Source organism: Staurois parvus, unplaced genomic scaffold (assembly GCF_062004578.1).
Source record: "Staurois parvus isolate SC_StPar_1 unplaced genomic scaffold, SC_StPar_1.0 ptg000715l, whole genome shotgun sequence".
Lineage (NCBI taxonomy): Eukaryota > Metazoa > Chordata > Amphibia > Anura > Ranidae > Staurois > Staurois parvus.
In genome coordinates this window covers 8,311,673-8,339,364 of record NW_028318511.1, presented here as the reverse complement: position 1 = coordinate 8,339,364, position 27,692 = coordinate 8,311,673, and the positions used below count along the sequence as shown (strand labels likewise).

Genomic DNA, 27,692 nt, shown 5'->3' with positions numbered 1-27,692 from the left:
TCATGTTTCTGTGCAAACTCAGCATCAGCTGTTTTGTGTGGTTTCAGCATCATATGACTTCTTCCAATTCTCAAGGACGTAACGGAGGTCAAAGTCTGGGAGAGGTAAAAAAAAAACAAAACAAACAAACACTGAGGTTTCCCAGCCTCTCCTCCCATTTCGTCATTCCTAATATACTGTATATCAAGGTCAACTGGATTTTAGAACTGAAAACACAACCATTTACAAACAAGACATAATGCTACATATGCAGGACAGTAGTGATAACTAACAAATGTATGCAGTCTTAAAGGAGATGTATGGCCAGAGCTCTTTTGGCCACTTCTCCTGTGGGTCACAGGAGTGCACTAAGTTCTGCACTCCTGTGACCCAGATTCAGCCAAAATCTAAAGTCCGCTATCAGCTGATGTGACAGAGCGGTCCAGGCTCTGTGGGGATCCCGATAATAATGTCAGGATCCTCCCAGATGCTTGATTGGCAGCTTGCTCAGCCTCTGAGAGCCCAAGCCAGCCACTTCCGCCCCCTCCACACCCCAGAGTGCCAGTGAGCCCTGGAGGAGCAGAGCACAGAACAGTGACTGATAGCCACCACTCTGTGCTCAGAGCAGATCTGAGAACTGAACAATCAGCAGTTTTTGATCGCTCAGTTCTTGTAGAGCTGGTTGGGGGCAGATCAATGATCTGAGTGAGTATGATTGTTTGTTTTTCTCCAGTCCCACCCTTCTCTTTTAATAGATAACTGTCTTGACTTCTACATTTCACTTCTGTCATGGGGAAGGTTGTGTTTTAGGCCTCATGCACACTGGATGCTTTAGTTATCTCTCCTAGACGCCTTTCCTCCTGGCAGCAACGTTTTGGCAAAAATAAAAGCTTGACACTTGTAACCGTGTATAACATGTTTAAACATGTGTAGGCACGCCAAGCGCTTAGGCATTAATTTATTTCATTGGACAGAATAGTAATTTATTAAGTGCTAAACGCACCTGGTGTAACGCACATTTAGAAGCATTTACATGGTTTTCTGCCAAAGCATTGCTGCTCCTGGACACACTGGCAGTGCCCTGCCTCTTAATGCCTTTGTGTGCATGGACACATAAACTAACTTGTTTAAAGTCAGAAAAAAAAAACGCTAGATGCCTCTAACAGCAGCATTAACCACTTCCCGTCAGCCCTATACCAGAAACACCAAACATGATTTTGCATTTCTAGGTAGGGGGTGCTTGTGAGCCGCGCAAGTGCCCTACCCACGCTGCCATTCACGGACGTGGCTGTCTATCACCGGGTCCCGGTCGGTGATTTCCAGTGATCTCAACGTGGAGGAGAACTGTTTTGTTTACCAACAGTTCTCCTCCCTGTCAGTTCGGGCACAATGCTTTGGATGACTGTGCACAACACAGCCATCCAAAACAGTGTGCTTGCAGTGTGCTTACAGTGAAGCACACTGACATGGCCCCCTAATAAAACACTCTCAGCACACAGTTAACCCGTTGATCATCCCTCATGTTAACCCCTTCCTGCCCATTGCCATTAGTACAACGTCAGTGCTTTTTTTTAGCACTGATCATTGTATTGGTGTCACTGGGGATGTCAGTGACACCAAGTCAGTTCCCCCCAGTGTCAGAATGCCCGCCACAGTCCCGCTATAAGTTGCTAATTGCCGCCATTACTAGTAAAAATAAAAATATAAAAAATTACTGTGTATATATATATATATATATATATATATATATATATATATCGCCATTCATTTACACGTATTGGGATTTTTTTTAGCAAAGACATGCAGCAGAATACATTTTGGCCTAAAGTTATGACGAAATTTGATATTTTTATTTTTTTTACTGGACATGTTTAATAGCAAAAAGTCAAAAATATAGTTTTTTTCTCAAAATTGTCAGTCTTTTTTTTTAATAGCGCAAAAAATAAAAAATGCACAGGCGATCAAATACCACCGAAAGAAAGCTCAATTTGTGGGAAAAAAAGGACGCAGCATTGTATGACTACGCAATTGTCAGTTAAAGTAACAAAGCTCCGTAACACAAAAATAGCCTGGTCAGGAAGGGGGGTAAATCCTTAGGAGAGCAAGCGGTTAAAAAAAAGTCAGTGTGCATAAGGCATCAGCCAAAAATATTTGTCTGCTATTGGCTTTATGAAATTACAGCATGGAAAGTCCCTAATCAGCGGCTGCAACTCGAGGTATCAGCAAGGGGGAAAAGCACATTATTGGACATTTGTACTGAGAACGCGCGATTTTTTGTTAGTACAGTCCTGCTACCAGGGGCGGACTGACCATTTGGAAACTCGGGCACTGCCCGAGGGCCCGGGGTCAGCAGGGGGCCCCATGAGATGCCCCTGGTACATTTTTCATAGGCTTTTTGGAGTTTGGGCAAGGACACAGGGGCCCCATGATCTCCTATTGCCCAGGGGCCCCATGAGTTGTCAGTCCGCCCCTGCCTGCTACTCAAAATGTTAAATCATATATTCATTTTCACATTGCATTTCAATTATTTCTAGTCTATTCCTATTAATCTGAAAAATCTCGAAGTCTGTAAACTTACTTTGTGAAGATCCCCACATATTTGAATTCTGTGACACATACTCACTATGCCCTGTCAGTAGCACTGCTGTGTCACACATTTCCCAGAGCCTGCCTTCTGAAATGCAGAGATGCTGAGAGGAGGAGTTTCAGGAGGCAGAGTCAGTACAGGAATCACTGCTTGCAGGCAGCAAAGTACCATGGGATATGTAGTCCTTAGAAATTGAAAGTAAATAGCAGAGGAGAAGCTGCAAAGCATGGAGGAGTCCTGGAAGTTGTGAAAGGAGATGGCCAGCAGGCAGACAGAACTCACATGAAAGGAGATTTTTCAAGTACGTTTCTATTGGATTGTAAAAAGTAACTATTGTTTGTATTACTATTACAAAGCTGATGGCATAAAATGAAATACTATGACCATAGGTCTTAATATTACCTATAGGGCCTGGTTCACAGTAGTGTGACTTCAGATACGACTTTAGTCGCACAGAATCACACACCATTGGAAATCCTGTTATTTTTAGTGGTGCCCATTCACATCAATGTAGTGCTACTTTGGTGCGGTTGCAGCACAACTTTGGCCCCATAGACTTTAGTTGAAACGCACCAAAAATTTGTGTAAAACACACGTGCATGCGTTTTTAGTGCATTTTTGGTTGAGTTTCTTCCGTCCAAAAAACGCACTGAAAATTGCACTAGGGTGAACCTAACCTAATCAATTGACATAGATCAATTCACATACTGTATAAATGCATAAAGCAGTGATTGCTCACACAAATATGTACACTGTGGTGGGCACTGATAATCAGGTCATTCTAGCAGCAACAATGACTAACAAAGTATTGGTGCGAGACAGCAAAAAAAAAAAAAAAAACCTTCAGCAAATGTTCTACTTACATGCTCTTGTACATTCGTTGGCCATCTTGCTGGTTTTGCAGACGAGTCTTAGCCAAGTCAATGGGAAAGACACACGTTACACCAATCAGTCCAGCTATTCCTCCATTTATCAGCTTGGCAGGTAAACTGCAGATATAATGATGACAGAGTGAAAGAGAGAAATGCAATGTAATAACTACTGTCTGTCTAACTAATGCTCACATATCAGATTATATGTAAACCCGCACCTTGTAAAACAACCTATTCAGTTTAAAATAGAAATGAAAGGCAAAATATTTGTCTCTAGATATGAAAAAATTATAAATACCCTTTTCCCTCTTTTATAAGTGATCACACACCCTCTGTTCTCAGCTGCATAAGAGCTAGGGGAGGAGAAACAGCATCTACTGGTCTTCCCAGGGAATGGCTGTGCATGTTAGGACAAGTCCAGGGGCGGACTGACCATTCGGGCACTGTCCGAGGGCCTGGGGTCAGTAGGGGGCCCCATGAGATGCCCCTGATACCTTTCACAGGCTTTTTTGAGCGTGGTTTGAGTGTTGGCGAGGACACAGGGGCCCCGTGATTTCCTATTGCCCGTGGGCCCCATGAGTTGTCAGACCGCCCCTGGACAAGTCTGATCATTGGAGGAGAGCACACTATGTTCCCAACACAGCTGGAGAACAGACCACGCTATGCTCTCATTCCTAGTGTGGTCAGTTTTAATAAGAAAGCAGAGGGACTGACAGGAACACCAGGAGTTTCACACAAAGGAAGCAATACAAAGAGAGCAGGATACTTTTTCATTCATATTCTTTAAAGCGGAGTTCCACTCACCTGTCAAAAAATAAAAGTCAGCAGCTACAAAAACTGTAGCTGCTGACTTTTAAAAAAACAGCCACTTACCTGTCCCTCAGTCCCACGGTGTGTTCCCCACAGCCAATTTCACCGGATATCCTGTATTTCAGGAGGCCGACATCTTCAGTGTTGGCACCCGGCTGTGATAGCTTGCGGCTTCACAGCCAGGTACACACTGTGCATGCGCGAGTAGCGCTGCGCTTCATGAATGGTCCTGTAGTCTTCTGGGACCTGTCACATGTCCCAAAAGACTACAGGGAGGGAGAGAGGGAGGACACCTTCCGGACCGGAAGTGGGAGCAGGTACCTGTCAAATTTGAGTACCCGCTGCCCCCCCACCCCTCAAAGGTGCCAATCCTTAATGGGGAGCGGGAGAGCAGTCCTTAAAGCGGAACTTCCCCTTTTGGGTGGAGCTCTGCTTTAGGTATGTCCTGGATTTAAGACTGTCTGTGACCACATTTGTGACATTTCCAATCTATTCCTGTTCCAGTGACCAAGCTGCAATAAAAAGCTGACAGAGATGTCAACCCTTCACACACTAAAGAAAAAAAACTAACATCTTATGAAAGGTTTGATTGTATTACAAAGCTTTAGACTGCTTTCACACTCATTTGTTTTTTTTTCCATTTTTCTGTTGAAAAGAGGAAGAAAAACATGTGATTCCTATGGAATTCTTCACACTGATCCGTTGCGAGTCCAGTGCGTTTTTCATGCTTGCTGCATTTTTGGTGCAGGTTTGGTGAGGTGAAAAAAAAAATGCACATCCTCATTGAAATCAATAGAAAACACACAAAACCCCAAAAAAACACACCTGCATTGCGTTTTTTGGTGTGTTTTTTTAATCACATGTCCTTTAACCACTTACATACTGGGCACTTTTACCCCCTTCTTGCCCAGGCCAATTTTCAAGTTTCAGCGCTCTCACACTTTGAATGACAATTGCGTGGTCATACAACACTGTACACAAACTAAAATGTTATTTTGTTCACACAACTAGAGCTTTCTTTTGATGGTATTTAATCACCACTGGGGTTTTTATTTTTTGCTAAAATAACAAAAAAAGACCGAAAATTTTGAAAAAAAAATAAACGTTTCTTTATTTCTGTTATAAAAGTTTGCAAATAAATAATTGTTCTTCATAAATATAGGCCAAGATGTATTCTGCTACATGTCTTTGGTGAAAATAACCCAAATCAGTGTTTATTATTTCGTCTGTAGGAAAGTTATAGAGTTCACAAACTATCCCAACCACAGCACCACCTCCCTGGAGTTTGCATGTTCTCCCTGTGCCTGCGTGGGTTTCCTCCGGGTACTCCGGTTTCCTTCCACACTCCAAAGACATGCTGGTAGATTATTGGACCCTGTCTAAATTGGCCCTAATATGTGTATGGATGTAAGTTAGGGACCTTAGACTGTACACCCCTTGAGGGTTAGGGACTGATGTGAATGTACAATATATATGTAAAGCACTGTGTAAATTGACAGTGCTATATAAGTACCTGAAATAAATAAATAAATATATCTGAAAATTGATCAATCCTGAAGTACTGACAGCCAATCTAATTTCTTGAGGCCCAAAAATGTCAGAACAGTACAGATATCCCCAAAATGACCCCTTATTGCAAAGTAGAAAATCTGATGTATTTCATAAAAGGCATGGCGAGTTTTTTGGAGTTGTAATTTTTTTGTTTTAATTTTTCAGAAAATGAAAAAATAAAAAAAAATATCTTTTCACAATTTTTTTTTTTTACATACTGTCACCAGTGCAGTACAGTGTCATCATATAACTGGTGTGGCGGTGATCAGGGACACTGACTGGTGACAGTGCGAAAAATAAATAAATTGATAATTGTTTTTCAATTTTTATTTTTTATTACATTTTTTTCTCTTTTTTTAAGGCTTTTATTTTCATATTACACTATGACCAAAGTAGTATAATGTTACCATAGTAACATTGTACTACTTTGGGGAAGTGATCAGTATTTTTCTTTTTTTACACAATTTGATTGCTTATAGCAAAGAATTTCTTTGTTATAAGCAAGCATTTAACTGAATGAAATTGGTTCATTCAGGTTGTTTGTTGTGATTAGCTGTGATTTGGCCACGACCAATCACATGACACAGATGGGCTGTAATTGACTTAGCCTGTGCATGTGATCACTGTGACCATTTATAGCTAGACACACTTGTATACAATGGATGACATGAAAGGAAGCCATCCATTGTATACAACTGTCATGTGACCTGCTGTGATTGGTCACAGCAGGTCACATGGTATTGGCAACGGGGCCAGTACACAGATCTGCCATCGGCCTTGTCCGAGGTACATGTCCAGTGACAGATCTCACCACAGCGTGGCCCTGTGGTTATGCGTAATGCCCGATCCGGGAAGGACTTTACATGACGCCTTCCCGGAGGGACGTGATGTTCGCCCGGCTGTCATATGACCATAGGCCGGGCGGCAAGTGGTTAAAAAATGCACCGCAAACACTGCAAAAATGCAGTCAAAATGTAGCAAAAACATATATGCATTTTTTACCTTATAGTTCAACCTCCAAATGGTGTCTAAATTAGATCACTCCAAAAACACCAATTAGAATAAATCATTGCGCCTCTGTACTCAAATATTGATATATATACTCTGATGGGTGCTGCTATTATATATCCAATAAAACTTATAACCACACTTTGTAATAAATAAATAAATAAAACCACAAATAATAGCGCAACCCTTGCACCAAATACATTAAATAAAATTCATTAAATAAATAAACTTAATAAAGTTACCGGTACTTAATGAAATAAATAAATAATCCACCACCGTGCATGTGCACAAATATAACATAAATTCAATTTTCATGAAGTCCATTCACAAAAGTCCATATATATTCAAATATGATCCTCAATAAATAAGTCATGGAATCTTCCTTCACCAATGTGATATCCAGTGCTTTAACACCCCATCAAAATACACTCTCACCAGAAACTGGTGATAAACCAGCATATCTGTGTCAAACCAGCACTCCAACGCTTAGTCTCAGCTTATGGATGTCCTCAATACTCCACAGTATGCATGTAGATAGAAAAAACACTCGCCATAGTGCAAATAACATTTAAAAATGTATTCCAATCAATTCCCCCCTTAACACCGCACTCACAATCAGTAATATATAAACCAGCGTTTTGTAATATAAGAGCACAGAGCTCTCTATCCAGCATCTCACCAGCCTGCCTGCCTGCAACCAAGATGCCGTTGTTGCGATCAAGTGGTCGGGAGCTGAGAGCTGGCGTGCGTGGTGACGTCACTGGATAGCCACACCCTAACACGTTTCGTCCGACTTCTCCCTCGGAAGAAGTCGTATGACAAAATGCGTTAGGGTGTGGCTATCTGGTGATGTTACCACGCAAGCCAGCTCTCAGCTCCAGACCACGTGATCGCAACAACGCCATCTTGGTTGCAGGCTGGTGAGACGCTGGATAGAGAGCTCTGTGCTCTTGTATTACAAAACGCTGGTTTATATATTACTCATTGTGAGTGCGGTTTTAAGGGGGGAATTGATTGGACATGCATACAGTGGAGTATTGAGGATATCCATAAGCTGAGACTAAGCGGTGGAGTGCTGGTTTGACACAGATATGCTGGTTTATCACCAGTTTCTGGTGAGTGTGTATTTTCATGGGGTATTAAAGCACTGGAGATCACATTGGTGAAGGAAGATTCCATGACTTCATTTATTGAAGATCATATTTGAATATATATGGACTTTTGTGAATGGACTTCATGAAAATTTAATTTATGCTATATTATTTGTGCACATGCACAGTGGTGGATTATTTACTTATTTCATTAAGTAACTTGATCAAGTTTATTTATTTATTTAATTTATTTTGTGCAAGAGTTGCGCTACTATTTGTGGTTTTATTTATTTATCACAAAGTGTGGTTATAAGTTATATATGCATTTTTGCCGTGTTTTTGTCACAGATCAATATGAAATTAGCCTTACACTTTCATTAACTTTCACAGGCCAAAAGGTACATTTCTGATTGGCTGCTGTGTCTTATTTGAGTTTCTACATTATTCTGACTCATTATATAAAGGCCTAAATGTGCCATCAGTGTGTATACACACCTCTCAACTTTTTTGAGATGGGAATGAGGGACACCTATTAGCAAATGTATGTAGGGTTAGGACACACCCCCTATCACGCTGCTTAAAGGAGAATTATACAAAAAAAAAGCCACAAGTGCTTTTTTTTTTTTACAACTACTATTCCTTTATACTGGCTTTTGAAATGTACAAATGCAACCATAGAAACTGGATGAAAGGTTTAGTACTGTGAAACACATTTTGAAAGATAAATAGTGCATTTTATATATAACCGTAGAGATCAGACCAAAATGAGGGACAAATGAGGAGGAAAAAGGGACAGAGACTTTGTTCCAAATCAGGGACGGTCCCTCGAAATCAAGGACGGTCCCTCGAAATCAGGGACAGTTGGGAGGTATGTATATAGTGTGTTCTAAGCAGACAGCATTGGAGCAGCTTCCAGGAGGTTTTACTAAGCAAGTCATTGTAGAGATACTGACACCATGCCCATCAGGACAAAGTTACAGTGTTAAAAAAGTGCAAAGCTCAAAGTTTAAAAAGATGCATGATCTTATTTGACATATTTGTCACGTACAGGCAGCCCAGTGTAACAAATTGCACAAAGCAGGACAGTGTGGAAAAAAGTACATATGCATGATGACTGGTGTTGTTCTACAGTAGCGTGAATGCAGACTTAGTGTCTGACAACTGGGAGCATGACCCTTGAATGGGCAAAGTGATGGCGATTTTGAAGTGTTGTCTTAACATGCAGTTTTTATTGTTACCTATCACAGGCACCCAGGGGCGGACTGACAACTCATGGGGCCCCCGGGCAATAGGGGATCATGGGGCCCCTGTACCCTTGCCCAAACTCAAAAAAGCCTATGAAAAAGGTACCTGGGGCATCTCATGGGGCCCCCTACTGACCCCGGGCCCTCGGGCAGTGCCCGAGTTTCCAAATGGTCAGTCCGCCCCTGCAGGCACCCCATTACTATCTGTAATAAAAGCAGCCTTCAACATAGGAAGAAAGACAAGGTGGATGGTATAAGCTGGCTTGAGTTTCCATGACCATATACTGGGAATTAAGTGCTTACTTCTAGCTGTTAGAGTAAAGGGCAGTTCACACCATGAACCCTACAGGAATGTGCTGTGCGTTCTTGTGCAATTTACATGCGATCCAGGTGCAGTGCAATTTCAGTCCATTCATTTGAATGGGCTGAAATCATGTCAGAATGCACCAAAATAGTGCATACTAAATGCACAGCAACTGCATTTGCAACTTGCGTTTGGAGTGTCGTTAACACTGAAACCTGCTCCAGAAGTGCAGTGCATTTTAAATGCGGTGTGGGTAATGTACATACACTACTCAAAAAACATATCAGATCTCAGTGAGGGAAAATATCACACACAACACACAGGAGCATTACTGAGGCTGCCAATCACAGGCTGTATGTTAGAGACCTGTCACCTTTTTTCTCTTGGTGTCAGGAAAACTTGTCAGAATGGATTGATGCTGATAGCGGAGGAACAAAGCAGCAGACAGAAATGACACTTAGGGCTCTTAATTGAGACAAATACACACTATAGAGGGATATGATTTGTTCATATTTCATGTCTGAGGTTTACAGCCACTTTAAGTTGCACCAAATAGTATAAGATGGATTTAAACTTTAAAGCAAGTGTATGTTTTGCATAGATTTTAGCTCTCCTGTTCCAATATGGAAAATGTATGACAGCCTAAATCTGACTGGGTGCTATGCACAGTGGGTATGTTTTCTCCTTTCCTCCACCCTTGAGTACTGACGTGATACTTTTTTTATTTGCACTAACAAACAATTTTGAGAACAAGCTTTCGGGGAATGTACCCCTTCTTCAGGTCAAAGCAGTACTGATCACAAAGGTAATTGTTTCTGCCACAAATGCACTAATATGGCTACAGTCACCTCCACCCTTGTTGAATCTGTTCCACACTGTTCTACAATAGTGCTTGAATAGAGAGAAGATTGTAGATTTATTGCATGGGTCGTACAACTGTACTATGAACTTCGAACTCATCGTGTCAAGAAAAATAAAGACCATTTACCTAGGATGTAGGATAAGAAGGACATTTGTCCTGCACACAGATACACAATTACTGAGCAGGTCCTGAAACCGATGTTATATATAGCCCATTATATTGCAATCTAATGCATTCGGAATGGTATCTCCTGGCGCTTTCCCAGCTATGAAAATAAATCTTCATCTGACATGATCACGGAGAACAAACCACACAATGACCCCAGCCTGTCATTCTCCGCCTTCCTATACATAACATAATGTATATCATAATATTACCAGAATGTCACTCACCTAATTTGTTTATCAGCCATTTAATTGCAACCTAATCCAGATAAAAATCAAGGTCTTTCCTTGTGTAGCGGCGATTTGTCGGGTCTCTGGAGTCTGCCAAGTTCCTATGAAAGACAAAGCAGAGACAAGCTATTCATTGATTGCAAGCAAACCGTCTAATCCCACAATGACCAGCATGTGTTACCTGAAGACTTTGCTCCAGAGCTGTTCCCTGCATTCTCCTCCTTTCTCACCATGTATAGAACTTTCCACTGTATTTAACACATTCCCTTCTGAATGGGATCTTCCACCTTACCCACATGGAAGAAAAAAATATGTGAAATATATTTTAAATATATTCTTCCCAAATATATTGACGTATATTTGAAATGCTACAATTGTGGCCATATTCAATATATCTCAAAATATTTTTCAATATATATACATATACATACATATACAAATCTATATTTTTGGAATGCATTTACAAATATATGCAAAAATATGTTAAAATGACTTTTTTATACGTTAAAAAAATCTGAAGAATATATGTTAAAAAATATATATTTTTAAAATATATTCTTCAGATTTTTTTCAACATATAAAAAAAGTAATTTTAACATATATTTTTACATATATTTGTAAATGCATTCCAAAAATATAGATTTGTATTTTTAAAGACATACAGTATCTTTGAAATGTATTTTTAAAAATATTTTTCATATATTTTGTAACAAAAATGCATTTCAACATGCAATATATATAATATATCTATCTATCTGTCTATCTATCTATCTATCTATCTATCTATCTATATATATATATAGAAATATATTGAATATGGGCAAAATTGCAGCTTTTCAAATATATGGCAATATATTTGGGAAGAATATTTTTTAAATATATTTCAAATATATTTTTCTTCCATATGGGTATGTTGTGTCATTTCTGTTAGTATGAAGGATGAAATACAAGAACAGTGTGCAGTGCATTGCTGCCAAACAAAAAAATCCCGAGAAATGCCCAGTATGACAAGACTTGTTTCATACCAATGCAAGAGCTGTTATTATTATTTTCTAGTTTGTATAGTAGAACCAAAAATTTACCACAGAAAAAGTGAAAAACAAATTAAGAATGAAAACTCTGTGGATTTTAGGACCTATTTTAGTTAGTTTTAAATGGGGGGTAGATAGAAAAAAAAAAATCATCTAATATAGCCACTCAGGGACCATTCTTTCATCTGTCGGTTGGGGCTCATTCAAACACTTTACCACAACGCAAGGCTATGCACATTCTGCTGTGGGGTGCATTGTATTGCCATTAGGTTGCTTTCACACTGCTTTTACACTGCTCCATTGCAAAAACACTGTTAAAACACAGATGTGTTATTGACGCGTTTCAGGTGTGCGAAAAAAAAGATACGTGACTCAAAAAAAAACGCACCACAAACTCAACCGCTGGTACGTTTTTTATGCCTTAGTGCTGTGTTTTTGATGTGTTTTCCATTCATTTCAATGGGGAGATGCAGTTTTTTTACCCCACCAAAAATGCAGGACTTTTAAGAACACAACTGACCAGCAAATGACTCGTGTGAAGAGTTCCATAGGATTTAATGATCATGCATTTTTCTTCAGCTTTTGGTAAGGCAATAATGAACAAAAAGCTGATCAGTGTGAAAGGGCCCTTAATCTTGAATGGTGCCCCAACATAGCATTCCAGTGCACCCTCCTTGCACCTACATTGCAGCCCGCCACAGCACATGGTAGCCCAGTACTATGGGTCGTAATGCTTTCCATCTGAAAAAATAGTGCAGGTTCCATTTTGCCGCACTGTAGTGTACTAACAGGTGACATAACCCTAGATGTGTTAGGGTTGCCATTAACAAGGGCAGCACTCTCCAGTGCACCTTCCCAAAACACAACTGGTGGGAGCCTTAAGAATGATTTTTTTGGTTTCTTTGGTTTAGTTTCCTAATCTTTTTAATGGAAATATTTTAGACCTAGAGTTACAGAAAAGAAAAATGAATACAATAAAACAACACAAACATTATTGGTGACATATCCATCTTGATGAATCTTTTTGCACAAAATGCAGCATAGGGCTTATGAAGATGAGGCGAGGTATAAAAACACAAAAACTAGTCGGTAGAGATACAACAATAAAATGCTACACAATATTTCAAAAGTTATCACAAAGGTTATCTAAAATGAAGAATCTCGTGACATGGGAGGTTTTGATTCACAGTAAGGCTCCATGTACACAGGACGTTTAGAAAACTCTTCTGAGCGATGGAAACTGACTGCTGGAAAATGTAGGTTAAAAAATGTCTGTTTAGCCGCGTTTGCATACCGCGTTTATGCGCATTTACGTTTGCGTTTAGAAGCATTTTTTTAAGATAACCTCAGGAGACCTTCCTAAATGCCCAGAATGCACTGAAAAACAGTAAAAATTAAGTATTTCAGACATTTTGAGAGAGATAGAGAGAGCAGAAGTAGAGAGAGCAGTAAGTGTTGAGATGACCTGTCTTTTCTGGTTGTATTCACTATGGATCCCATCATGAGCATAATGCGGCATGCTCTACCTTTTCCTTCATGTAAAACCTGGAACTGACTGCGCCAGTTTACCGGGTCCATTTGAATAAATGGAAAACGCTTTGCATTCATTTCTGATGATGAAAAAAGGCTCTGGACAGCATCTGGACATGGAACAATTAAAAAACGTTTCTAAACGCAAACGCTTATAAACGCGGTTAGCTGCATTTACACGCGTTTACAAGCATTTGGCGTTTGAAACGCTGATAAAATCTACTCCTGAACGCAAGTTTGGTGTGTTAAAAAAACGACTGTAAACTCAACTGCCTGTAAAGGACGATGTGTACATGGACACATAGGGAAACATTAGGGAGAGTTCAGGGGCTGCTGAAAAAAAACACAGAAAAGCTCCTGAACGTGAGTTTATCAGTTGCAGTGTACATGAACCCTAAAGATTCAGAAACATATCTAATAGACTAATAGGAAAACCAACGCATATATAGTAATTGGAGGAGGTGGATGCCACCAGCTTCAGAGAAGACAGGAAAGAAAAAGAAAAGGGGAGAAGCAAAAACGAGACATCGCCAGAGGGGGTAAAAAGGGTATCGAAGGAGAGAAAAATAAAAAAAAGGGTGGAAAGGGATTTGGGGAGATCTCCCAAACACTAGTGCCCACATGTCAAGTACATCTGAATATGATAATATATTACCAGGTGTCCAAAAAGCTGTGTCTAAACAAGTGCTCCAAGAAAAGATTCCAGGTTGTGACCTTGAAGTCAAAAGAAGGATTTTTGTTACATAATTTCTCTCTTGAAGAATCCTGGTTTTAATTTACATTGAGCCTGAGTTCATACTGATGCAGTGTGGAATTCTCAGTTTTTTCTGTGCGAATTTCGCACCGCATCGGAATCGCACCCTGTTCATGCGAACCGATGTGTATATTACGTTAACAACACCCTGAAATCGGTCCGCAAAACGCGGTGTGATGTGCAAAATTGGATCGCATAGATGTGAATACCCATGCGATCCGATTCTAGTGTGGACCAAAAAAGGGCCCTGCACCTTTTTGGTTCAAGTACGGTGCGATTGGAGCCATACATAATGTATGGCTCCAATCGCACTGCACACAAATAGCATGTGATTTGCACAGGAATGTGGTGCGGTTCCTGTGCAAATCACATGCGATATACCGCACCGCATTAGTGTGAACCTATTATCTATCACAGACTCACAGATCTCTGCCATATTAACACTGTCTAGGACATATTGTCAAAAGGTGATCTTCTACCAAGTTCCCCTTTAACACATCAGGTCATCAAGTTAAATACTTGGCTTCAATTGCCCTCTTGGACTTTGGCAAGCACTGGTTCCAGAGTGGTTGCCGCAATAGGAACAAAGCTACATGAAGAATGACTGACCTTGGACTATCAGGTGAATGGAAAGGGCTATGGCTATCAGTGTTCGCTCACATACCGTAGGTGGGTGTTGTCATAATAATTTCTTTAACCAATCCTTCAGTTAGGCCAGGTTCACACCTGTACATTTTTGTATGCATTTTGCAGGAACGCAGTGCATGCCATTTATCATGATTTCCTATGGATCACGTTCCCATCTATGCGTTTTTTTTGCGGGCGTGTTTTTGGAAAGGGTTAGAGACTTTTTTCCACAGCAGCTTGCACTTCAATGTAACCACATATAAAACAGTGTTGTGTTTTGTGTACGTTTTTGATGTGTTTTGCATTTTTAATATGCCCAGCAACAAGTTGGCCAACAAAATAAAAAAATAAAAAGGCAAAACGCATCAAAAATGCATCACAAACGCAAAACTCACCACAAAAAGCACTGCAGAAACAGATCAAACGCAAATTGCATAGGTGTGAACCTAGCCTAAGGGCCAGATCACATTACATGCATTTCAGTTGCTTTTTTTTTCTGCATCTGAAATGCTCAGGAAGTAGGTTATATGGTTGTCAATGTCATAGCTCACATCAGTGATTGCAGTTCCAGTTGCAGAACATGCTGCATTTTTTCTTCACAGAACTGTACTGGAATGCGGTAAACATAGCAAAAATGCAGGGACACGCACTAAAGCACACCAAAACGCATTAAAAACGCACATGTCCCTATTGAAATTGAAGAAAAAGAGAGGAAAAAATTAACTGGAATGCATAAAAAAAAACGATTGGAACGTGTCAACAATGCATCAAAACGCACTTAAATGTGTCAAAAATGCACAAGCGGAAATGCATCTGGAACGCAACCTGGACTGCGTTTCTATAGTGTGAACCGGTCCTAAAAGGCCAGAAAGGGCGTAAAAGCAGTCCTAACACAAGGCACATCAGTCTATTGTATATACCCCAGCCCTATCAAAACTGGTGCAGTAATAGTATTTATGCAATGGCCCCACTGCCAACTGTGCATAGTATGTAGAGGCTAAAGCCAGCATAGATGTTTTAGTAGAACAGGACTGAAGAAAACTAAACAGTCTACATGTTTGGAGACAGATCAGTCCTGGGAAACATCAGTACTACCAGACCAACATATCGTCATCTGTTTTGAAGTGTAGGCTGATGTAATAGTCCTATACAATTCCAGCAATTCCCATGCCATGAAATGCAGGGATCCCAAGCACTGACATGTCCTTCATGGAAGTCCCCTACAGGCGTATTCAATAAGGCAGTGCAAGGATCAATAGTTATGTAGTACGCAAAAACCCATATAAACCAATCCAACCAAGGTGACCTCTGATAGCTATGGGTTGCACACAGTGGCAGCTCTAGGAACAATACATAATATACCACAGTCAAAACTGGGGGGGGGGAACTAATAATTTTCCCCACAAAATCATACCACTGAAAAAGTATATATACGTAAGATTACAAAATACGAGAGTAATGCGGTATACAATGACACCTTGTATTGTACAAACCTAACACTCAAAAGACAAGCTTTCAAGAGTTTTCCTTTCTTTCTCAGGTATTGCTTCAGACCTGTGAAAGGGAGGAAAACTCTCAAAAGCTTTTCTTTATAGTTTAAAGGACAGTGTACAGAGGTAAGTAGGATGTAGAGCAGTGTACTGAGGTCAGTAGGATGTAGGGCAGTGTACAGAGGTCAGTAGGATGTAGGGCAATGTACAGAGGTCAGTAGGATATAGGACAGTGTACAGAGGTCAGTAGGATGTAGGGCAGTGTACAGAGGTCAGTAGGATGTAGGGCAGTGTACAGAGGTCAGTAGGATGTAGGGCAGTGTACAGAGGTCAGTAGGATGTAGGGCAGTGTACAGAGGTCAGTAGGATGTAGGGCAGTGTACTGAGGTCAGTAGGATGTAGGGCAGTGTACTGAGGTCAGTAGGATGTAGGGCAGTGTACTGAGGTCAGTAGGATGTAGGGCAGTGTACAGAGGTCAGTAGGATGTAGGGCAGTGTACTGAGGTCAGTAGGATGTAGGGCAGTGTACAGAGGTCAGTAGTATATAGAGCAGTGTACAGAGGTCAGTAGGATGTAGGGCAATGTACAGAGGTCAGTAGTATGTAGACCAGTGTACAGAGGTAAGTAGGATATAGGGCAGTGTACAGAGGTCAGTAGTATGTAGGACAATGTACAGAGGTCAGTAGGATGTAGGGCAATGTACAGAGGTCAGTAGGATGTAGGGCAGTGTACAGAGGTCAGTAGGGTGTAGGGCAGTGTACAGTGGTCAGTAGGATGTAGGGCAGTGTACAGAGGTCAGTAGGATGTAGGGCAGTGTGCAGAGGTCAGTAGGATGTAGGGCAGTGTACAGAGGTAAGTAGGATGTAGGGCAGTGTACAGAGGTCAGTAGGATGTAGGGCAGTGTGCAGAGGTCAGTAGGATTTAGGACAGTGTACAGAGGTCAGTAGGATGTAGGGTAGGTATACAGAGGTCAGTAGGATGTAGGGAAGTGTACAGAGGTCAGTAGTATTTAGAGCAATGTAGAGAGGTCAGTAGGATGTAGGGCAGTGTACAGAGGTAAGTAGGATGTAAGGCAGTGTGCAGTGGTCAGTAGGATGTAGGGCAGTGTGCAGAGGTCAGTAGGATGTAGGGCAGTGTACAGAGGTAAGTAGGATTTAGGACAGTGTACAGAGGTCAGTAGGATGTAGGGCAGGTATACAGAGGTCAGTAGGATGTAGGGCAGGCATACAGAGGTCAGTAGGATGTAGGGCAGGTATACAGAGGTCAGTAGGATGTAGGGCAGGCATACAGAGGTCAGTAGGATGTAGGGTGATGTCCAGAGGTCCACAGTATATAAGGCAGTGTCCATAGGTCTGTAGTATGTAGGGTAGCATCCAGAGGTCTGTAGTATGTAGGGTAGCATCCAGAGGTCTGTAGTATGTAGGGTAGCATCCAGAGGTCTGTAGTATGTAGGCGTCAGGAGGGCAGAGGATTCTGATTAGCCGGGGACAGATCCCCTGTTGATTGGAGTGGAGCAGGAGGATGACAGGTCCATGTCCACTTATGTCCATGCTTGTACAGAGTGGAGTGGTCAGAGCCTGCTCTGCACAATGGGTGGCTGGGTGTAAACGAACTCTGCTCTATATGTACCCCTGACTGTCCATCGATATGCCTAAACGGAAGAGGAGGGATCCCCTTGTTTTTTTGTTTTTCCAGCAGACCCAACTGGACTAGAGATAGGCAGGTATAAACAGACACAAATCTATTTACATCTGCCTGTCCATAGGGATGAATGGAGGGTCTGATCAGGTCCACCTCAAAAACTGAGAGACAGACCTGCTGTGTGAAAGGCCCCCGTCACATCTGGGCATTTTGTATCTCGGGCAGAATCGCCACGATTCTGCCTGCAATCCCAAAACGCTATGCAAAAATGACAAATTGCACCTTGCGTGTTCAGATGCCATTTACTTCTAATAGCATCTAAAGGTGGTGCAGTTCTGCCACGATTGTCACGTGATAAATTGCGCTGCAATCATGGCAAACTGCATAGTGCGAAGCTTGTTGCCCAAAAGAAGCTCCTGCGCTATGCAGTTTGCCATGATTGCAGAGCGATTTATCATGCAGCAAAACCACACTGCGTTTAGGTGGCTTTGAAAATGAATGACATCTGAACATGCATGGTATGTTTTGTCATTTTTGCAGAGCATTTTGGGATCGTGGGCAGAATCAGAGCGATTCTACACGTGAGATACAAAACGCCCAGATGTGAACGTTGCCTTAGCGATGGCATCAGCAAGCAGTGACTGTGAGAAATTGGGTTTAAAACTGCACAAGATACCATCTTTGTCAGCTAACAGCACTTTCTTCTAAAAGTGTAGATGGAAGTAAAAAAGTGCCGTTAGCTGACAAAGATGGTATCTTCTTTTGCATGTAGCATTGTTCTGTGAGAAATTGGACAATGATCTCTAGTTCTTTTCCTTACCCAATAACCCCATGTGACCATTGACATTATTCCATTATCTATTGTTTTATAAGATCCCTAACTGACAAGATGCTCTCCTGTTTTATATACAGTACACTGCTCAAAGAAATGAAAGGAACACTTTGAAAACACATCAGATCTCAATGGGGAAAAATCTCATGCTGGACATATATACTGATATGGACTGGGTAATGTGTTAGGTATGTAAGGATGCCCCATCGTTTGATGGAAATGCAAATGATCAACCTACAGAGAACTGAATTCAAAGACACTCCAAAAATCAAAGTGAAAAAATGATGCGGCAGGCTAGTCCATTTTGCTGAAATTTCATTGCAGCAACTCAAAATGGTACTCAGTAGTTTGTCTGGCCCCCATGGGCTTGTATGCATGCCTGACAACATCGGGGCATGCTCCTAATGAGATGATTGATGGTGTCCTGGGTGATTTCCTCCCAGATCTGGACCAGGGCATCACTGAGCTCCTGGACAGTCTAAGGTACAACCTGGAGGCATCAGATGGACCGAAACAAGATATCCCAGAGGTGTTCTATTGGATTTAAGTCATGCGAGCATGGGGGCCATTCAATGGTATCAATTCCTTGGACCTGCCAATTCTGGTGTTCATCGGCAAATGCCAATCGAGCTCTATGGTGCTGGGCAGTGAGCACAGGGCCCACTAGAGGACATCGGGCCCTCAGGCCACCCTTATAAAGTCTGTTTCTGATGGTTTGGTCAGAGACATTCACACCAGTGGCCTGCTGGAGGTCATTTTGTAGAGCTCTGGCAGTGCTTAACCAGTTCCTCCTTGCACAAAGGAGCAGATACTGGTCCTGCTGATGGGTTAAGGACTTTCTACGGCCCTGTCCATCTCTCCTAGAGTAACTGCCTGTCTCCTGGAATCTCCTCCATGCTTTTGAGACTGTGCTGGGAGACACAGCAAACCTTCTGGCAATGACACATATTGATGTGCCATCCTGGAGGAGTTGGACTGTCTGTGAAACCTCTGTAGGGTCCAGGTATCGCCTCATGCTACCAGTAGTGACACTTTCACTAGTTTTGCATTTGGCTAGGGTCAAACAGTCAGAAAAGATGAGTAGGGATAAAAATGTCAGTGGCCTCCACTTGTAAAACCATTCCTGTTTTGGGGGTCATCTCATTGTTGCCCATCTAGTGCACCCGTTGTTAATTTCATTACCACCAAAGCAGCTGAAACTGATTAACAACCCCCTCTGCTTCTTAACTGACCAGATCAATATCCCAGGAGTTTATTTGACTTGATTCTATACTCTGATTAAAAAGTGTTTCTTTAATTTTTTTTGAGCAGTGTATATACGATATATAAATATAATTCCGCAGGCTGCAATTTATATGCTAAAGAAGATGTCACCATCCATATTGAATTTATTTCACCAATATATTTCACATATAGTTGCTCATTACAGTATATAAAAATAGGGAAGATTTACAATGACTATTAAAGCAAGACAATCATTGATCCTGCATTTAAGGCCTCATGCACACTGGACACTTTGACCATGTCTGCTAGACACCTTTCCTTCTGCCAGCGGCATTTTGGCAGAAAAAACGCTTGAGGTTCGTAAGTACATGTAACATGTTTAGGCATCTCAAGCGCTTGGGCATTAATTTACTTGGCCAGAGTAATTATATATTCTGGCCACTGAAATGAATTGATGCTCAAGCTCTAAACACACCTAGCATTTAGGCACGTTTAGCCGCGAGATACTAATAATCTATTGATTGGAGGTCCTTTTGGGCTGCTGGCTGTTTATCAAGTTCGAGATTTCACAACCATTCATTATGAAGGAGATTGATTGAATTCCTACAAATGTTCCACTGCTGGTTACTCACCAGCTTCTGGTGAGTGTTGAATCCAATGGGGTGCTAATCATTGCAGGATCACATGGATGGTGGATCACTTTATCTTAAAGACACACTTACCACTGGAATGAATTGAACTTTTCACATTATAATTTTATTTTATATTTTTTTTTTGGGTGGAAGTTTTTTTTCTTTTATCCTTTTATATCAATTGGACATTGTATTTTGACATAGCGCTGTTTATGTGTACATTTTTTATTCACTGTTTATAGATTTTGTTGTTATTTAAAATGGTAGCTTGGTTTAAATATTTAATTACTGGTTTAATAATTTTTATTTTCTTATACCAATATTTTCACCACTTCTTGAGCTTGGGGATTTAGGCTGGTTCATCCTATATATTTTTAACAAAACATATCTGCCTAACATAAGAGGGATCACTTAAAGCTCTGACCTCAGAGCCGCAAATTATTACTATTATTATTATAATACAGGATTTATATAGCGCCAACAGTTTGCTCAGCGCTTTACAATATAACGGGAGACAGTACAGCAACAATACAGTTCAATACAAGAGGGATAGCAGGGCCTGATCCTGAGAGCTTACAATCTGAGAGATTAAATATTATCACTTTGCTGTCACGTGAATATTAACCAAACAAATAGTTTTGTGCGCCGATATGGGTCAGGCATTGGCGTGATAAGGAATATCATGTGATTGTGTTATTTGTGCACACATACTACACTAGGAAATAACTGCGCTATGTGCAAGATCAGCACAAATACATGAAAAATGCAGAGTTACAGAAAGCAGTACGTGAGGAACAGTGGAAAAGGAGAAGCCGCTTGATTTGGTTAAACACGTAAGCAAAAAGTGCTGAGGATATACCGGATTATAATGTAGGGTGATGAGATAAAATGCGGGCAAAGTGCCATTCTCCTTGTAGATATAGGCCTCGTGCACACTCAGCATTAAAAACGCTGCTTTTAGGGGTGCCTAGCGGGTTTTTTTTCTCCTTCTAAAAACACCTCCATGTTAGCCATGCACACATAGTCGTTTAGAGGCAGAGAGGAAAAAAAAAACACTGCCAGCACGTCCAGAAGCTATGTTTTGGCAGTAAAAATGTTTGACGTGTGAAAAAGCATCTAAAGGCACGTCAATGCGAATCGCTTTGAGCGCTTGAGTATTAATTCATTTCAGTGGCCAAAATAAATTGTTACTCTGGACAATTAAATGAGTTAAACCCCAAGCGCTTGACTCTCCTAAACGCATCTAGATGTGTTTACATGCATTTACGTGTATAAAGCATTTTTTATGCTGTTACTGCCAGGAAGAAAGGCATTTAGGAGAGCTGGGAAAACTCTGTGTACATAGGACCTTCAAATGCTTTAGTATCAGTACTTTCTGAGTGGCTGACCCAACCAAGGCACCACCTGCCTGGAGTTTGCATGTGCTCCCTGTGCCTGCGTGGGTTTCCTCCGGGTACTCCGGTTTCCTCCCACACTTCAAAGACATGCTGGTAGGTTAATTGGGTCCTGTCTAAAATTGGCCCTAATATGTGTATGTATAGATGTAAGTTAGGGACCTTAGATTGTATGCCCCTTGAGGGTTAGGGACTGATGTGAATGTACAATATATATGTAAAGTGCTGCGTAAATTGATGGCGCTATATAAGTACCGGAAATAATAATATAAATAAATAAACAAGTTCTAACGTTTCTCTGGCTGCTCATTTACCCTAGGTTCACACCTAAGTGTGTTTTGCATTTTGCAGAAATGCAGTACAGTCTATTTAACATGATTCCCTATGGGACATGTTCACACTTGTGCGTTTTCACCTGGTGCATCTTTTGGAAAGGGTAAGGGACTTTTTTGGACGCAATAAGTTGCATTTTTGGTTCTATAGACTTCAATGGAAAAGCTGCAGAAAAGCATGTATTGCGTTTTTGATGCGTTTTGACGCATTTTTAGGTATTTTGCATTTTAAATCTGCCTAGCAACAAGAAAAAGAAAAAACGCATCAAAAACGCAACGCAAAACACAATGCAGAAACAGCTCAAACGCAACCTGCATAGGTGTGAACCTAGCCTAAGGTCTAGGGGGTCTAGAAAAGAAGATTCACTTACCTAATCCTCTGCACTGCTAGACCAGTCTTTGCAGCATCTTTCCCCCCCCCCCCATGCTCCAATGGTCTAAGGTCCTGACGTCATTAAGTCCAATGCAGGGTCCATAGCCTTGAAATGGATGTAATGAGGCCTAGGGACAGTTCCATCAGTGGAGCATAGGGAGCGCTGTTTGCTTTGGGGATCAGAGGATCGGGTAAGTAAATTGCTTTTACTATCATCTAGAAAAAATTACCAGTTAACCCTTGCAGTGCAGGGACAGCCCCACTGGCAATTTTCAGATTTCCTGGATTTGAGCTTGGAACAGACCAGCAATGGCAACTCTCATGACAGTTGTACTCTAAGGAAACCTTCTATAATTTCCCTATGGTCCCTTCTATAGTTACAGTGAAGGGTACTGCTAAGTAACTATGGTAGGCAGGAAAAGAGTGGTGTCTCTCTCCAGTGGTGTCAGGGAAAAGGTGTCAGGCTTTGGTCTGTCTTCTCCTGACTCCTGTCCTCTTCTACTTGCCTTTACCTGTGTTGAGTGGCCTTACTGGCCAGTAATAATGCAAAGAGACAGGGGGAAGCCATAATTCAGCCATTCCAGCTCTGGTTGCTATTCGCATGTTGGGGTGCCCTTTCCGCCCCTCCTCCATTCATGGAAGCTGTACTATAGATCTATGAATGGAGGAGATGAACCTTTCATTCATCCGCCCATCCTCCACAGAGCACTTTTTATTGCAGGAACTGAAAGTACGGCTTCTATGAAAAAAAGAAAAAAAGAAAGGGTGGGCATGTTCAACACTTTGGACACATGACTGACGGGTCAAGCGGCTTATGTGGACCCCCAGAGCACTTAAAGATTACAGCTGTGAGGGTATGGCAGGGCAGAGGACTGAAGAGTTCATCTAAGAAAGCAGCCATCACCCTACGGGACACTTCTCATTCAATGTAAATACTGTCCCTGGGGATGATTGAAAGCAGTATTAAACTCAAAAGAAAACATTTGTTATACAGCAGGCTACCAATTCTTAGATGTAATGGCTGCATTTACTTTCTTTTTTAGGCTCTTTTATTTTCACCTGGTGATCCTGGCAGTAAGTCTGCTGTTTTTCAACAGAACAAGCTGTCCTGCAGATGTAGCAGTTGGGACAAACCATTTACTACTGACAAGGGTTCTTACTATGATCAGCTTTTATCTATGTAAAACCTTCATTCCAGAAGCAAAAAACACTTTGCTGTTACTGCTTATACAGTGTGAGCAGGAGTTTGGCTTTGATTTGTTAGAATATCGAAATCTGCTAGTACAAATATACACTCCCCTCCCCCAAACTGACAATGCTACTGGCCAAAGGTGCCACCTGCGCTCTTTCAGTCAGAGTGGGGACACTCTAATACAGGAGACGTGTTTATGGCCAGATCCCCAGGTGAAAACAGAGGGGGAAAAGAGTAAAAAAAACAAAACAAACTAATGCAGCCACCACATCTAATGATTGGTAAGCTGCAATATATTTCACTTCTGGTTTTGGGTTTTTAAGAAAAACCAAAAACTTTTAACTAAAATCAGGCTGAAGTCTCGGTTCACACTACCGCATCCTGAAGTTGTACAACTTACAGTGCGACTTTGCCAGGCGACTTGAGTACTACTTTGAAGCAACTCTGAAGCAACTTTCAGGGAATGCCTGGGTAATTTTCCTGTAATGTTGGATCCAAACCACATCAATATAGATGAGGATCCGACTTAGAGGCGGCTTTCATTAAAGTCTATGGGCACAAGCCAGATAGAAGTCGCCTTGAAGTAGTGCAGGAACTTTTTCTAAAGTCGGAGTGACTTCAGGAGTGCTAATTAAGACAGCTGTCATTGATTAACATGGGACTTCAGATGTCATGTGACATCTGAACCGAGCCTTAGGCCCCATGTACACGGGACACTTCTGAATGATGGAAACTGACTGCAGGAAAATGTAGGTTAAAAAAATGTCTGTTTGTATACCGCGTTTATGCGCGTTTGCATTTAGAAGCGTTTTTTAACGATAACCTCAGGAGACCTTCCAAAATGCCCAGAATGCACTGAAAACAGTAAAAGATTAAGTATTTCAGACATTTTGAGAGAAATAGAGCAAGCAGAAGCAGAGAGAGCAGTATTTGTTGAGATTAGCTGTCTTTTTTTTTTTTTGTGGTGTTTGGCTGTATTCCAGCTCATTTCTGTGCAGAAATGATTGCAGCAGTGTCTAACTTATTTTCTTTCGTGCAAAACCTCAAAGTATGGTGTACCAGGTCCAGTTGAGTACCAGGAAAACACTTTGCATGCATTTTTCATGATGAAAAAAGGCTCTGGACAGCATCTGGAAATGGGAGAGTTAAAAAAAAAATTCCAAATGCAAACGCTTATAAACGCGGTTAGCCTCGTTTACAAGCATTTGGCGTTTGAAATGCTGATAAAATCTACTCCTGAACGTAAGTTTGGTGCATTCAAAAAAATGACTGTAAACGCAACTGCCTGTAAATGACAATGTGTACATGGACACATAGGAAAACATTAGGGAGAGTTCAGGGGCTGCTGGAAAAAACGCAGAAAAGCTTCTAAACGTGCGTTTATCAGCTGCAGTGTGGGGCCTTCAAGAGGACTTCTAATTAATAGATGACAGTTGTGTTTGTTGCCGCTATGAAAGCACACATTTGTTATATATATTGGAACACTGATGGAGCTGAATAACACGTTTTTATTGCACAATGATACAAAGTATGTATGATAATACAATGCAGCGCACAGCACTCTTATCTCTATGACCTCTATGTTTGTGAGATGATCAGAAGTTCGGGGTGGGGGGTCAGTCCCATAGAAAACACTGTTATCCACATTTCACCATGACAAGCTATTCTGGAAGCCTGCTGAATGTGAACTGCAATGCTTTCAAAGACTCTTTTCTTCATCTCTGTGTTCTTGTATGCGCCTGCAATGTCTAAGCTTCCTCTGATCTTGTTTTCCGGCAGATCCTCGGGACCCGCTGTCCTTTCCTATAACAAGGTCTATTTATTGGCATCTTTTTTTAGTTTAGATTGAAGTTTCTGTTTCATGTGATCTGCAGGACATCTCTGATGAAAGTTTCCTTTACTAAATCATACTAAAACAAATGTCCTGTTCTAGAGGATATTCCTATTGGATCTTTCCACTTTAGGGAGGGGTTGGGGAGGATTAAAAGATACATTTCTGATTGGCTGATGACACCCCTAAGCAGGCGGGATTTATGGTCAGGAGAAACATTCACTAAAACTCTGTAGGGAAGCATTGTCACTGCTTTTGTAGTTAACCCCATCACTGCCATATGCCCAGTTCAGAGAGTGCAGTTTTATATCATCTGGATCACATTGTTTAACATACTTACAGTGAAGTCATATGATTTCAAAGCCGGGCGAGATGTCGATTTCAGGTGCGATTTACAAGATATCTGATACCGATGTTTATACAAATCGCACCGGATGTAGTGCATGTAGTACTTTAGAAATCAGTGCGGCCCCGACCAAGTCAGGAAGTCGCATGATTTCAAAGTCGGGCGAGATGTCGATTTCGGGTGTGATTTGCAAGATATCTGATACCGATGTTTATACAAATCGCACCGGACGTAGTGCATGTAGTACTTTAGAGATCAGTGCGGCTCCGACCAAGTCAGGAAGTCGCATGATTTCAAAGTCGGGCGAGATGTCGATTTCAGGTGCGATTTACAAGATATTTGATACCGATGTTTATACAAATCGCACCAGACGTAATGCATGTAGTACTTTAGAGATCAGTGCGGCTCCAACCAAGTCAGAAAGTCGGATGATTTCAAAGTCGGGCGAGATGTCGATTTCGGGTGCGATTTGCAAGATATCTGATACCGATGTTTATACAAATCGCACTGGACATAGTGGATGTAGTACTTTAGAAATCAGTGCGGCTCCGACCAAGTCAGGAAGTCGCATGATTTCAAAGTCGGGCGAGATGTCAATTTCGGGTGCGATTTGCAAGATAACTGATACCGATGTTTATACAAATCGCACCAAAAGTAGTGCATGTAGTACTGTAGAAATTGGTGAAATTGGTCACTGATATGACCGCTCTAATTGCAGACAATAGGCCGCAATTTGCAAGTTACATGACATGCAAATCGCATGCCAATTCACATCCAGTGTGACCGGGGTCTTACACAGAGATATGTTGCAATCATTTTTGCACTGTGGTTTGTATGATACAGATTTATTTTAGGTTAGATTTTATGTATGTGACAAAACAACAAATTACATTTCTGCCACAGCTGTCTGTAAGCCAAATATATGACAGTTCTTGCCATCCTACAATGCCTAGCATAGTGTGGGTGCTAGGAGCAGGCAAGCTGTAGCATGCATCTGTGGGGAGTGGGGGGGGGGGTCCTTCATCCACATTGCTTGTTTGGCTGAAGAATCGCTGACTGAACAAAAGAAAAAAAAAAAAACTAAGGCACCTTTCACATGAAGGGTCTGATGTCTGCCTGTCAGTTTTTCAGGGGGATCTGATCCTCCCTCCATTCACCCCTATGGACCAGCGGGTGTAAACAGAGTTGTATACGTTTAAACAATCCCATCATGTCTGCTAAAAGTAAAAAAAAAGTGGAAGTGGATTTGTCCTCCTCCGTCTAGAACAGGGGTGTCAAACTCCATTTCATTGCGGGCCGTATCAGTATTATGGTTGCCCTCAAAGGGCCGGTTGTATCTGTAAGACTAGATGTTCAGAGCACCCCCCCATTACATTAGATGTCAAGAATCCCACACCCTCCCTAACATCACCGTGCACCCCCTTTGGGGGCAGAGCTGGAAAGCAGAAAGTGCAGGGTCTGGAGGAGGACCAGAGGAGGAGTGGAGTCAGTTACCAGAGTCCGCTGAATGCTGAGACCAGGGGAGGCAGAGATGAGGGGGTGCTGCAGCTGCACTGAGAGGTGCAGGATTTGGCAGAGGAGTTCTTTTCTCCTCTCTGTTGCTGATTGCTGAGGCACGGTGGGGGGCGGAGACAAGGGGGTACTTGCAAGAGAGGTGCAAGGGCCACATTAATTTTTTTTTTTGTTATGTAAGATCTGTGAAGGTTGTGGGGTGGCGATGATAGGAGGAGAGATCACAGAGATCGGACCAGATCTGAAACC

At 41.5% G+C, this 27,692-nt stretch overlaps 1 protein-coding gene across 1 annotated transcript in view; it reads right to left on the bottom strand.

Annotated features, from left to right (window-relative positions):
• Positions 1-27,692, bottom strand: part of SLC25A22 (solute carrier family 25 member 22) — a 134,393-nt gene that overhangs the window by 69,488 nt on the left and 37,213 nt on the right. Inside the window, exons 2-3 of the mRNA XM_089653574.1 lie at positions 10,701-10,804; positions 3,430-3,555 (exon numbers count right to left, since the gene is read on the bottom strand). Coding sequence (XP_089509700.1) covers positions 3,430-3,555; positions 10,701-10,720 — 146 coding nt within the window. The 5' untranslated portion in view covers positions 10,721-10,804. The remainder of the gene's footprint in view (positions 1-3,429; positions 3,556-10,700; positions 10,805-27,692) is intronic.